The sequence below is a fragment of the Pseudoliparis swirei genome, chromosome 2, assembly GCF_029220125.1.
Source record: "Pseudoliparis swirei isolate HS2019 ecotype Mariana Trench chromosome 2, NWPU_hadal_v1, whole genome shotgun sequence".
Lineage (NCBI taxonomy): Eukaryota > Metazoa > Chordata > Actinopteri > Perciformes > Liparidae > Pseudoliparis > Pseudoliparis swirei.
In genome coordinates this window covers 22,523,645-22,536,144 of record NC_079389.1, presented here as the reverse complement: position 1 = coordinate 22,536,144, position 12,500 = coordinate 22,523,645, and the positions used below count along the sequence as shown (strand labels likewise).

The 12,500-nt window shown below is 44.6% G+C and overlaps 1 protein-coding gene across 1 annotated transcript in view; it reads left to right on the top strand.

Annotated features, from left to right (window-relative positions):
• The window catches only part of kalrna (kalirin RhoGEF kinase a), a 151,787-nt gene that overhangs the window by 88,928 nt on the left and 50,359 nt on the right, over nt 1-12,500 (top strand). Inside the window, exons 39-40 of the mRNA XM_056439154.1 lie at nt 10,283-10,361; nt 10,628-10,795. Coding sequence (XP_056295129.1) covers nt 10,283-10,361; nt 10,628-10,795 — 247 coding nt within the window. The remainder of the gene's footprint in view (nt 1-10,282; nt 10,362-10,627; nt 10,796-12,500) is intronic.

Genomic DNA, 12,500 nt, shown 5'->3' with positions numbered 1-12,500 from the left:
TCAGAACAGGCAGGTCAGGAATATACTCTAATAACGCTGGAGAACTTGGCACTAAAACACAAGACAAACTGGCAGAGGACAAGTGGAAGTGAGGGAGCTAAATAGTGAGGGACTAATGAGGGGATGGGCTGCAGGTGAGAAGGGCGTGAGGACCAGGTGAAGGGAATGAGGGACTAACGAGGGAGTGATCAGAGGCAGGTGAGAAGGGCGTGAGGACCAGGTGAAGGGAATGAGGGACTAACGAGGTGGTCAGAGGCAGGTGAGAAGGGCGTGAGGACCAGGTGAAGGGAATGAGGGACTAACGAGGTGATCAGAGGCAGGTGAGAAGGGCGTGAGGACCAGGTGAAGGGAATGAGGGACTAACGAGGTGATCAGAGGCAGGTGAGGGGAGTTGGATTGACGAGATGGTGTGACAGGATGAAAACAACTATTACAAAAAGGAAGGCGTGGAGCTAAACTGTTACATTGAGTCTTGCTTCTATTTCATAGAGTTTTGTTTTTCTTTTAAAGAAATGCTCAGAGTGAACGTGGAGTTGCCTCGAGGCGAGAGCGGTTACGCAACTGTGTATTTAGTGTCTGAAGGGCTTTTATTGTGAAAGGCAAGAACTGGAGGAGTGGGTCTGCAACGCCTCCGGCAATGTTTAAAGGAGTCAGTTTCCTGGCTTCGGTCTAAATACTAAGCGTGTCCTTTTTATTCTCGCCCTTATTTTTTATATTTTTCCGTTTCGTGGTGCAAAAAAAAGCAAAAAATAATCAACAATGTTATTTTAAAAATAAAGAATAAAATAACTTTTTTAAGGATTTCTTTTTTTTGCACAGTGTCTCAAAATGTGTGACTTTGAGATTAAGAACCATAATCTGTGACTGATTTGTGAGTTTCTCGAACTGACCCGGCCTTTTGAGAGAAACATTGGTCATGCGATGAGTTTATATAAGTTATATATTATCTGAGATAAGTTCTCCTCTCTCTGAGCTCCGTGACGACGGGGTGGAACAAAGTCTCTCTTTTTCCCCCCACGTGACGCTCCTCGAGTCGGTCGTGGTTCGGTTCCACGGTCTGCGGTCTCGGCGTTATTTAAAGCAGCGTTCCAGCGGCGGCCCCCTTTGTGGCTTCAGCGCGGCCCCCTGTGGGTCCGAGGACCGCCAGTTGGAGTAAAACTGTGTGTTCTTTTTTCTTTTTTTTTCTGTGAGCCAGAAGCAATAATCCCAAACTAACACACGCACCGAATCGGCATCACTCGACCCATCAGTGTTTTATCCCGTGGGCTTTAGAATAAATTGAAGCTGACACGGATGATTAAAAAGATGTTTTTAGTTTGGGTTGAAAGGGTTAAAAACAAACGTCTCTTTCTCTTTATTTTAATTAATCGTGAGAAAAACAAGCTGAAGAACCAACGACGTTGAACTCACGCAGAAACACAGAGTCTCATAACTCATTTGAGTTAAATAACATTCATATTATGTCACGCTTCAGAGAATCGAGGACCAGAGTCCTGCACCTGGTTTATGAGGTCTGAGTCCTGGACCTGGACCTGGTTTATGAGGTCTGAGTCCTGGACCTGGTTTATGAGGTCTGAATCCTGAACCTGGTTTATGAGGTCTGAGTCCTGGACCTGGACCTGGTTTATGAGGTCTGAGTCCTGGACCTGGTTTATGAGGTCTGAGTCCTGGACCTGGTTTGTGAGGTCTGAATCCTGAACCTGGTTTATGAGGTCTGAGTCCTGGACCTGGTTTATGAGGTCCGAGTCTTGAACCTGGTTTATGAGGTCCAAGTCCTGAACTTGGACCTGGATTATGAGGTCCGAGTCCTGAACCTGGACCTAGTTTATGAGGTCTGAGTCCTGGACCTGGTTTATGAGGTCTGAGTCCTGGACCTGGTTTATGAGGTCTGAGTCCTGGACCTGGTTTATGAGGTCTGAGTCCTGGACCTGGTTTATGAGGTCTGAGTCTTGGACCTGGTTTATGAGGTCTGAATCCTGAACCTGGACCTTGTTTATGAGGTCTGAGTCCTGAACCTGGTTTATGAGGTCTGAGTCCTGAACCTGGTTTATGAGGTCCAAGTCCTGAACCTGGACCTGGATTATGAGGTCTGAGTCCTGGACCTGGTTTATGAGGTCTGAGTCCTGAACCTGGACCTGGATTATGAGGTCTGAGTCCTGGACCTGGTTTATGAGGTCTGAGTCCTGGACCTGGTTTATGAGGTCCAAGTCCTGAACCTGGTTTATGAGGTCCAAGTCCTGGACCTGGATTATGAGGTCCGAGTCCTGAACCTGGACCTGGTTTATGAGGTCCGAGTCCTGAACCTGGACCTGGTTTATGAGGTCTGAATCTTGAACCTGGACCTGGTTTATGAGGTCCAAGTCCTGAACCTGGACCTGGATTATGACGTCCGAGTCCTGAACCTGGACCTGGTTTATGAGGTCTGAATCCTGAACCTGGACCTGGTTTATGAGGTCTGAATCCTGAACCTGGACCTGGTTTATGAGGTCCGAGTCCTGAACCAGGACCTGGTTTATGAGGTCCGAGTCTTGAACCTGGTTCATGAGGTCCAAGTCCTGAACCTGGACCTGGTTTATGAGGTCCGCGTCCTGAACCTGGACCTGGTTTATGAGGTCTGAATCCTGGACCTGGTTTATGAGGTCCGAGTCCTGAACCTGGACCTGGTTTATGAGGTCTGAATCTTGAACCTGGACCTGGTTTATGAGGTCCGAGTCCTGAACCTGGACCTGGTTTATGAGGTCTGAGTCTTGAACCTGGTTTATGAGGTCCGAGTCCTGAACCTGGACCTGGTTTATGAGGTCCGAGTCCTGAACCTGGTTTACGGCGGCTTCAGCCAGGACGTTTTTAATTTGTAATTTTATTGGGTTAGAATTCTAATTTACGTACGTGTGTGTTTATGATATGATATGATATTTCAAAAATCACAATTTACGTGTGTGTGTGTGTTTGTGTTTACGTGTGTGTGTGTGTTTACGTGTGTGTGTGTGTGTTTATGTGCGTGTGTGTTCTCATGAATCAAATGCATTCAGTGTCGGGTTCAGACTGCAGCCGTACTGTAGCCATCTGCTGGTCATATGACTTTTGGGTATCTCACACACAGACACACACGCACACACACACACGTGTGGACGTTGAACTGACTTGAATTAATTTCAGTAATTTACCCACAACTTACCTTGAATTAATTCGACGCCCCCTGAAATGTAATGATTCACATTGTGGGGACTTGGGTTTGGGTCCCCACAATGCAAGTGTGTAAACAGATAGAGGTCCCCACGACACGCGACAAACAAACACACACACACAGGAGTCCTGGAAAGTGTTTTTCTGCTACAGTAGCTTCCAAGGAGTGACACACACACATACACACACCCACACACACACAGTGCTTTCCCCATCCAATACAGAGCAATGGCTGTTTGTTCAGAGAGAGAGAGGGGGCGTGTTAGTATGTGTGTGTATGTATGTGTGTGTTTGTGTGTGTGTGTGTGTGTGGGGCAGAGACACAAACGAGGGAGTAGTCAGAGACGGAGGGAGCGACAGAGCGAGAGGTCGACATGCCGAAGTGGATGAGCTTTAAACTGTTCAAGGAGAGCAGCAGAGTGAGTAGAGAGGACGGCTGCACACACACACACACACACACACACACACACACACACACACACACATATATATACATATAAAGACACGTGGTTGTAAACACAGTTGAACTTGACTATAATGTAAAGTATTAGTACATAAAGTGTTGGAAGTGTCTGAGGTTTATTTTGAAGGAGTAAATAAATACTTCTCCCGCTTATTTGCATATTGATAGAAGGAATTATTATTATTGTTATTATTATTACTATTATTATTATCATTATTATGATGATGAATCCAAAGGCAGCTGGAGTGCAGTTGTGTCATGTGACCTTTGACCGATTAGAACATGCAGCTTTAACACAGAGTATTTTATGGCGATTTTTAAAACAACAACAACAAAAACAACAACAACAGAAAGAGCCGGTCGGGTTGGAGGTCGACGATTCAGATGCTAATCCAGATCATACGTCCTGTTGACTTTCACTTAGGGAGTGTGTGTGTGTGTGTGTGCAGTTGGGTGGGTTAATGGTTAAACGGGGTGTGTGTGTGTGTGTGTGTGTGTGTGTGTGTGTGCAGACAGACAGGAAACGGGTCATTAGCTGCAGAGAGACGGACTGAACCACCTGATGATTCACAGCTTCTACAGTTAGTCATCCCTAGTTGTCCCAGTGTGTACCTGTGTGTGTACTTGTGTGTTCTCACACCTGTGTGTGATGTGTGTACCTGTGTGTGTACCTGTGTGTGTACTTATGTGTGTACCTGTGTGTGTACCTGTGTGTGTAACTGTGTGTGTACCTGTGTGTGTACTTATGTGTTCTCACACCTGTGTGTCATGTGTGTATCTGTGTGTTCTCACACCTGTGTGTGATGTGTGTATCTGTGTGTTCTCACACCTGTGTGTGATGTGTGTATCTGTGTGTTCTCACACCTGTGTAGTGTGTGTACCTGTGTGTTCTCACACCTGTGTGTGATGTGTGTACCTGTGTGTTCTCACACCTGTGTGTGTAACTGTGTGTAGTTTTTTTTTGGTGGTCGTATTTCGTGGCGTTCGATCCGTTGTGCACGAAGGAGTCGTCCAATCAGAGACGAGACGTCACGCCTCCTCCGTGTTGACTGAAAAACACGTTTTTTAAGTAGTGTGTGTCTGTGTGCGTCGTAGCAGCGGAGCAGTGCATGCTGGGGGTTCTCTTGTTTGCAGATCAGCTGGAGCTGAGACACCTTCGACGAGAGGAGGCCGTGGGTCATTCAAATGAAACGCTAACGAGGGGAGTTAGCGGTTGTTTACCTGTTTGTTTACCTGTTTGTTTACCTCGTGTCTCGGGGACCAGTTCAGAACTGGGTCCACTGGTTTCCATGAGCTCTCAGGTTCTAACCGTTGAACCCGTGATGTGGTCCAACATGTGGTCATGTGACCAGAACGAGGAGGATATCACGCTTTAGAGCATCAGACACTGTAGCTGTCTGTCTTTCTCTCTCTCTCTCTCTCTCTCTCTCTCTCTCTCTCTCTCTCACCTCTCCCTCTCTCTCTCTCACCTCTCTTTCTCTCACATCTCTCTCTCTCTCTCTCTCTCTCTCTCTCTCTCTCTCTCACTCACCTCTCTCTCTCTCACCTCTCCCTCTCTCTCTCTCACCTCTCTTTCTCTCACATCTCTCTCTCTCTCACCTCTCTCTCTCTCTCTCTCTCTCTCTCACCTCTCTCGCTCTCTCTCACTCTCACTCTCACTCTCTCTCTCTCTCTCTCTCTCTCGCTCTCTCTCTGTCTCTGTTGTATTTGCCACTCTGTTGACCTGATATATATTTTTTATATATTTATATAATATTTTGTATTTATATGTATCTATATATTTTTTACATATTTATATATATTAAATAAATGTATATATAAATAAAAAAGTATTAGCTATATAATTATTTATGTGTATACATAAATAAAATATAAATAATGTTATATATATAATTATTTATGTATATAAATAAATAATGTTATATATAATTATTTATGTATATAAATAAATAATAAATAAATCATTTAATATATATAATTATTTATATGTATACATAAATAAAATATAAATAATGTTACATACATATAATTATTAATACATATATAAATGAAATAATTTAATTTTATAATATCATTAGTTTTAATTAATTGTGTATATATATATATATATATGAAAAGCAATGACACATTTTGCATATATGATTTTTTCTTTTAATAGTATATATATATATACAGGACTGTCTCAGAAAATTAGAATATTGTGATAAAGTTCTTTATTTTCTGTAATGCAATTAAAAACAAAATGTCATGCATTCTGGATTCATTACAAATCAACTGAAATATTGCAAGCCTTTTATTCTTTTAATATTGCTGATTATGGCTTACAGCTTAAGAAAACTCTAAAATCCTATCTCATAAAATTTTAATATTTCCTCAGACCAAGTAAAAAAAAAGATTTATAACAGCTGAGTGTTTGTCAAGGCTCAGGAAACCCTTGCAGGTGTTTCAAGTTAATTAGACAATTCAAGTGATTTGTTTAATACCCTACTAGTATACTTTTTCATGATATTCTAATATTTAGAGATAGGATATTTGAGTTTTCTTAAACTGTAAGCCATAATCAGCAATAAATCAGAATAAAAGGCTTGCAATATTTCAGTTGATTTGTAATGAATCCAGAATGCATGACATTTAGTTTTTTAAATTGCATTACAGAAAATAAAGAACTTCATCACAATATTCTAATTTTCTGAGACAGTCCTGTATATTTATATGTATTTAGCGATATGCAAAATGTTCCACTGGTTTTCCCGTCGAGATTAACGTCTGAGTTTCTGTCCAGGAAAGCCAGATTAACATATGTGGTCGTCATGTTATGAATATTGTAAAAGTGAAACTAAAGACAGAACGTGGTTCTGCGGCGCCGCCGTGTCAGAATGAGTTTACATGAGAGTCACTGCCTGCAGACGGAGTGTGTGTGTGAGACAGAAGGAACATAACATCTTTATGTTGATTCATTTTATTGTCATGTTGTTTATTGTTTATTGGAGCTTATTTCATTTTCATTTGCTTTTTCAAACCACTTTATTTTATCACTCCTTGTTTTTTTTTTTTAAGGGATGATGTTTTTGTTCCCTGAAAGAACAAATCAAGAACGCAACAGTTTCAATAAAATATATATATATATATGTGTGTGTGTGTCTCAGAAATTAAGTTCTGGCGCCGAACACAAAGGCCTCGTGAAACTCTGAGGACGGGTCCTCGGAAACCTGGCGACGCTTCAGACGCGAGAGAGAGAGAGAGAGAGAGAGAGAGAGAGAGAGGTTCAACCGGAGACGAGCCATCACGCGTTGTTCAATAACTGTGTGTGGTTTCAGTGCCCAAATATGGTCATGTGACAAATTGCTCGAACACACACACACAAACTGAGACTTACTGAGTCTGGTCTCCTGGTAGTTTCTGTTCCTGGTTGGTTCTGATCCTGGTCTCCTGGTTGGTTCTGGTTCTGGTCTTCTGGTTGGTTCTGGTCCTGGTCTCCTGGTTGGTTCTGGTCCTGGTCTTCTGGTTGGTTCTGGTTCTGGTCTTCCAGGGTTTTTCCTGGGTCAAAATGGGTCTTCGGTACTCCCCAAAATGTTTGCAGGTCGGGCTGTTGAGTGAGTGATCAGCAGCTGGCCACTCGGTCCATTCGCGCACCTCAAAGTTGCGTATTGATCAGACAAGAAGACACGCTTATCAACTCCAGTGTCCCCCCCCCCCCCGTTGTCAGCCGTGATGGGCGCACACAGGTGAGCACACCTCTGTGTTAAATTAAGCTCAGGGCACCAACATGGCTAGCGGCACTAGTCCCGCCCCCCTGAAGCTGTAAACCTCGGGGAAACACTGAACTCGATTACTATTGATCCAAACAGAACGAGGGTTCGGTTGTAGCCTCCTTGAAACATACTATTGAGAACATATTCGCTGACATGCACCTGATGAACACAGTTTTTTTTTTTTTGCCTTAGGCGCTCGGGATTTGTCATAGCTGCTCGGGAAAATGGCTTAGGCGCGCGCCCACATTTTCTCTATGCAGGAAAAACCCTGTCTCCTGGTAGGTTCTGGTCCTGGTCTCCTGGTAGGTTCTGGTTCTGGTCTTCTGGTTGGTTCTGGTCCTGGTTTCAAAGCTGGCTGAGAAATTTGCGTTATTGTAATTGTTCCAGCCCGTCTGAATGAAAGTCTTGTTTTCATAATGACGATGAGGATGATGATGATGATGAGGATGATGATGACGATGATGACGATGATGATGAGGATGATGAGGATGATGAGGATGACGATGATGACGATGAGGATGCATCGATCTGTCTGGTGTGTTTTTTAAGATGACTTTTTTTGTAATTGTAAATTCCCCATCAAAGGTCTGAGTCCTCTGTGTTCAGAGTTCAGATCCTTTCCTCAGAACTCGATGGTAAATGCAGTCCATGTTGACCGGACGGAGTTTGATCGTTTGATAGCTGTTGTTTCCCACATTGTGGACGGAGCGTGGACCAATCAGTGGTCGGCTTGAGCCACAATGTTCACTTATAAACGGGGATGCCAAATGTTGCCTGTAGGTACCATCGATTAGCTCCGAGGCAGCCGGGCCGCCGCCTGGTGGAGCCACTTCAATTACTGTTGGTGCATGAAGGCCGGCGACATCACAGTTCCCTGTGTGTGTATGTGTGTGTGTGTGTGTGTGTGTGTGTGTGTATGTGTGTGTAGGTGTAGGTGTGTGTGTCCATCTGTCAGGTATAAACTCACCTACACCTTTTACAGAAATGGGGGTTGTTGTTGCTAGGAGATCTTTAGTCTGACAAAGGGCAGCCAGCTTATTCCCCCCCCCCCCCCCACCACCACCACCACCACACACACACACACACACACACACTGACATTTTCCAAGTCAATGAGAGTGGAACAGACGAGGCAGATGGAGGAAGAGAAGGGAAACGTCTTGATTTACATCCTGGAGCCACTTTTTGTGTCGATGCGCATCGATTTAATCTTTTCCTCTGAGCGTCTCTTTCACTTCTGTTCTCTAATGTTCCAGAAATCTGAATAAGCTAAAAGAAACACTTTTTAAAACAATAAATACTTTTTTTTCCAACAGAAAACCAGATTTGATTTACTATGATGGAGGTTAATTAATATCTATAAACACAGTGATGCTTTTAAACATATTGCATAAATATATATTTCTTATCGGCCTCGTCGTCACAATTCAGAAAATCACCAATAGCTGAAGTACCTCAATAAGAATTTAAATATATATTATATTATAACATATTTTAATTCTATTTTATTTTTTGTATATATTGTGGATTTTTCTGAGTCCATTTTTTTAAATATTGTGTATTTTTATTTATTTTTATTGTATAACTTCTATGTACAAATGCTGCTGAAGAGAACAACATTATCTATCTACCTACATATCTATCTACATACATATCTATCTATCTACCTATCCACCCACATATCTATCCATCTATCTATCTATCTAATATGCAATGCTCTGGTCATGAGGTGCAACTCATCATCATCATCCTCCTCATCTGCTGACGTCTTCCCTTCCGTCCTGGAAGCTTTATCAGCGAGCTGTTTGTCTCAAACTCCAATCGGCCTCATTCGTTCTGTCACCGTCTGCGTTCGCACGCCGTGCCATAAAAACATCAGTTTTAATAGGAGTGAAGGTCAACGGCGCAGAGGGAGTGTGACGTCTTCTATGCAGCACTATCATGTGTGTGTGTGTGTGTGTGTCTCTTTTATAGAACAGGTTTACAAAGTTACCAAAGCTGTGGGATTCATATATTCAGTTCCTGTCAAGAAAGTCAATCGGGGTCTTGAAGTCAATCAGGGTCTAGATGTCAATCGGGATCTCGAAGTCAATCGGGGTCTAGAAGTCAATCGGGGTCTAGAAGTCAATCGGGGTCTAGATGTCAATCGGGGTCTAGAAGTCAATCGGGGTCTAGATGTCAATCGGGGTCTTGAAGTCAATCGGGGTCTAGAAGTCAATCGGAGTCTAGATGTCAATCGGGGTCTAGAAGTCAATCGGGGTCTAGAAGTCAATCGGGGTCTAGATGTCAATCGGGGTCGAGAAGTCAATCGGGGTCGAGAAGTTCGATGCCGATGCGTCGAAGGCTTGTTTGGTTACCCGTCGGTCAGAGCTTCATCCCCCCGTGGACGGGATGTAAACATGAAGGGGGTCCGTTTCTAGTCCCGGACCGCATCGTCTTCACGTGGACCGCGTGACGCCGCGCGGCCTCGACCGCAGCGACCGTCTCTCAGATTGAAGAGCCAAATGTCGGCGAGAGGCATTTGGCGTTGCCCGGCGACGCTCGGGGCCGCACACTGGTCCTTCTGTCCTCGGCCGAGTCTCTTTGTTCCCAAACTCGTCTTCGGGTCTGCCGGGTTCAGCGTTCGTTGGAGAACCAGCAGCTCGGGGTCGCGTCCTCGGAGCCGCTGGTTTCACGAGGTTCCTGCGCAGGAACTTTAAATATCTGCATTTCCCCGCTGGAAGTCTTAAGAGGGATTGAGAGTTCCTCGGTCCTCGGGGCGGACCAACCGGGAGATACGGCGAAGGGTGGAAAAGCATCGGAAATGACTCATAACATGACGTGGTTTTAAAGAGTCTAATCAAACCTCTCTCTCTCTCTCTCTCTCTCTCTCTCTCTCTCTGCAGCTCTCCGGTGGATGCGAGTTGACCGTGGTCCTCCACGACTTCACGGCAGGATGCAGCACGGAGATGTCCGTCAGCACCGGTGAGATCCGATCGGCCCCCGTTCGGTCGTCGTGGTCTAATCCGACGCTTACATGTCGGCTTGCACTAATAAAACCTTCGTTTGCGTTCATGCCATTTAGATTTTTTTTCGGTTGAGCCGAAAGTATATCTGTGTATTTCAAGTAATGAAACAAGGCAATATCGGATATTATTGTGTAAAACGACAATAACCCCTCTTAACACGTTCAGAATGGGCGCTCCTGAAGCTCCTGGCGTAACAACCAGCCGTCTGCTATCCCCCTCCAGGCCAGACGGTGGAACTGTTGGAGCGGCCGAGCGAGCGGCCCGGTTGGTGTCTGGTCCGGACCACCGAGCGCAGCCCCCCCCAGGAGGGTCTGGTTCCCAGCTCCGCGCTCTGCGTGTCGCACTCGCGCTCCAGCGTGGAGATGGACTGCTTCTTCGGCTCGGGGAAAGGTAGGAAAGACACAACATGTGGTTGTCGGCCATTTATTTGGCTAAAAACGTCCCAAAGACACTGAGAAAACACACAGTTTCACACATCATGCACAGTTCTGAGCAAAATGGATGGATTTCAGTCGTATGATGCGGTTCTAGAAGGTCCACTGAGGCTCAAAATACAAAAGAAAAGTCAAGTTTAACCACTTAAATCAGAATAATCACAGATTTTCTTGTAATCTGATCTGCATCGCCCTCTACTGGTGAGAAGTGGGCATTACAACAGAAAAGGAAGGAAGACGTCTTTACGTGTGATTGGATAGTATAAGATCATATAAGTTATTATAATGATGAACTTATCTCAGAATAGTGACTAAAATAACGTCTTAGTGTCAAAAAAAATGTTTTAGTATCAACACACACGCGCACACACACACACACACACACACACACACACACACACACACACAGATGAGAGTGTTCCTGTCCTAAAGAGGGCGTTGTGGTCACATGATGCAGGCATGAGAATCCCTCACCTTTCGGCGAAATTCGCCGTTTTGAAACCAAAATAGGTGACTTACGTGAATCGTGTAGATCCGAAGAGTTCTTGTTTTGGGGGAAGGGGGGGGGGGTCAATTGGCCGGCCGGCGTTTCTGAGATTGGAGTGGGACACGGAGAAAATGTGAAGTGTTGCTCTTCGCAATAAAACATCTTTGATGGGACGTGTCGCGTCTCGGCCAATCAGCGTCAAGATGTCTTCAGCGTTTGGTGGTTTAGGTTAGCTTGAATGTTAGACGCTACTTCTGCTGCTGTCGCGCTGCACGGTGGAGCGATGCTAACGAAGTACCCGTACGTTAAGAGCGATGTGATTTAGCATATTTTTAGTCTCGATACTTCATTAAAAGAGCGATCAGAGCGCACGCGCTGCTCCGTGTCGAGCTGTTTGCACGCGCAGCGCAGCGCTCACAGCGAGAGGCGTTAAGTTCAGTCTGTAAAGTTCTGTAACTCTACAGCTGCTCTTCCTGATGAACTCTATCCTCTGGTCAGAGACTAACGGCCTCATAGTGATAATCATTGATCAATGCTATGACGGCTCCATGTAGTTTCATTAATATCTTGCTGTATTAATACTAATATTACTGCTATTTGTTGAGTGTTGAAAAAGTTGGTAAAAAGTGAACCATACAGATATTTTATATAGATAAATATACCAGTATCGTATTTATGGTATACTGTTTTTATGGTATTGTATCATGATATTTATGGCAGGTATGGTATAGAAGATCGTGACAACCAGGTAGAGGCAGAACAGACTCAAGGAACAGACTCGAGGAACAGACTCGAGGAACAGACTCGAGGAACAGACTCGAGGAACAGACTCGAGGAACAGACTCAAGGAACAGACTCAAGGAACAGACTCATGGAACAGACTCAAGGAACAGACTCAAGGACCAGACTCAAGGAACAGACTCGAGGAACAGACTCGAGGAACAGACTCGAGGAACAGACTCGAGGAACAGACTCGAGGAACAGACTCGAGGACCAGACTCAAGGAACAGACTCGAGGAACAGACTCGAGGAACCGACTCGAGGAACAGACTCGAGGAACAGACTCAAGGAACAGACTCGTGGAACAGACTCGAGGAACAGACTCGAGGAACAGACTCAAGGAACAGACTCGAGGACCAGACTCGAGGAACAGACTCGAGGAACAGACTCGAGG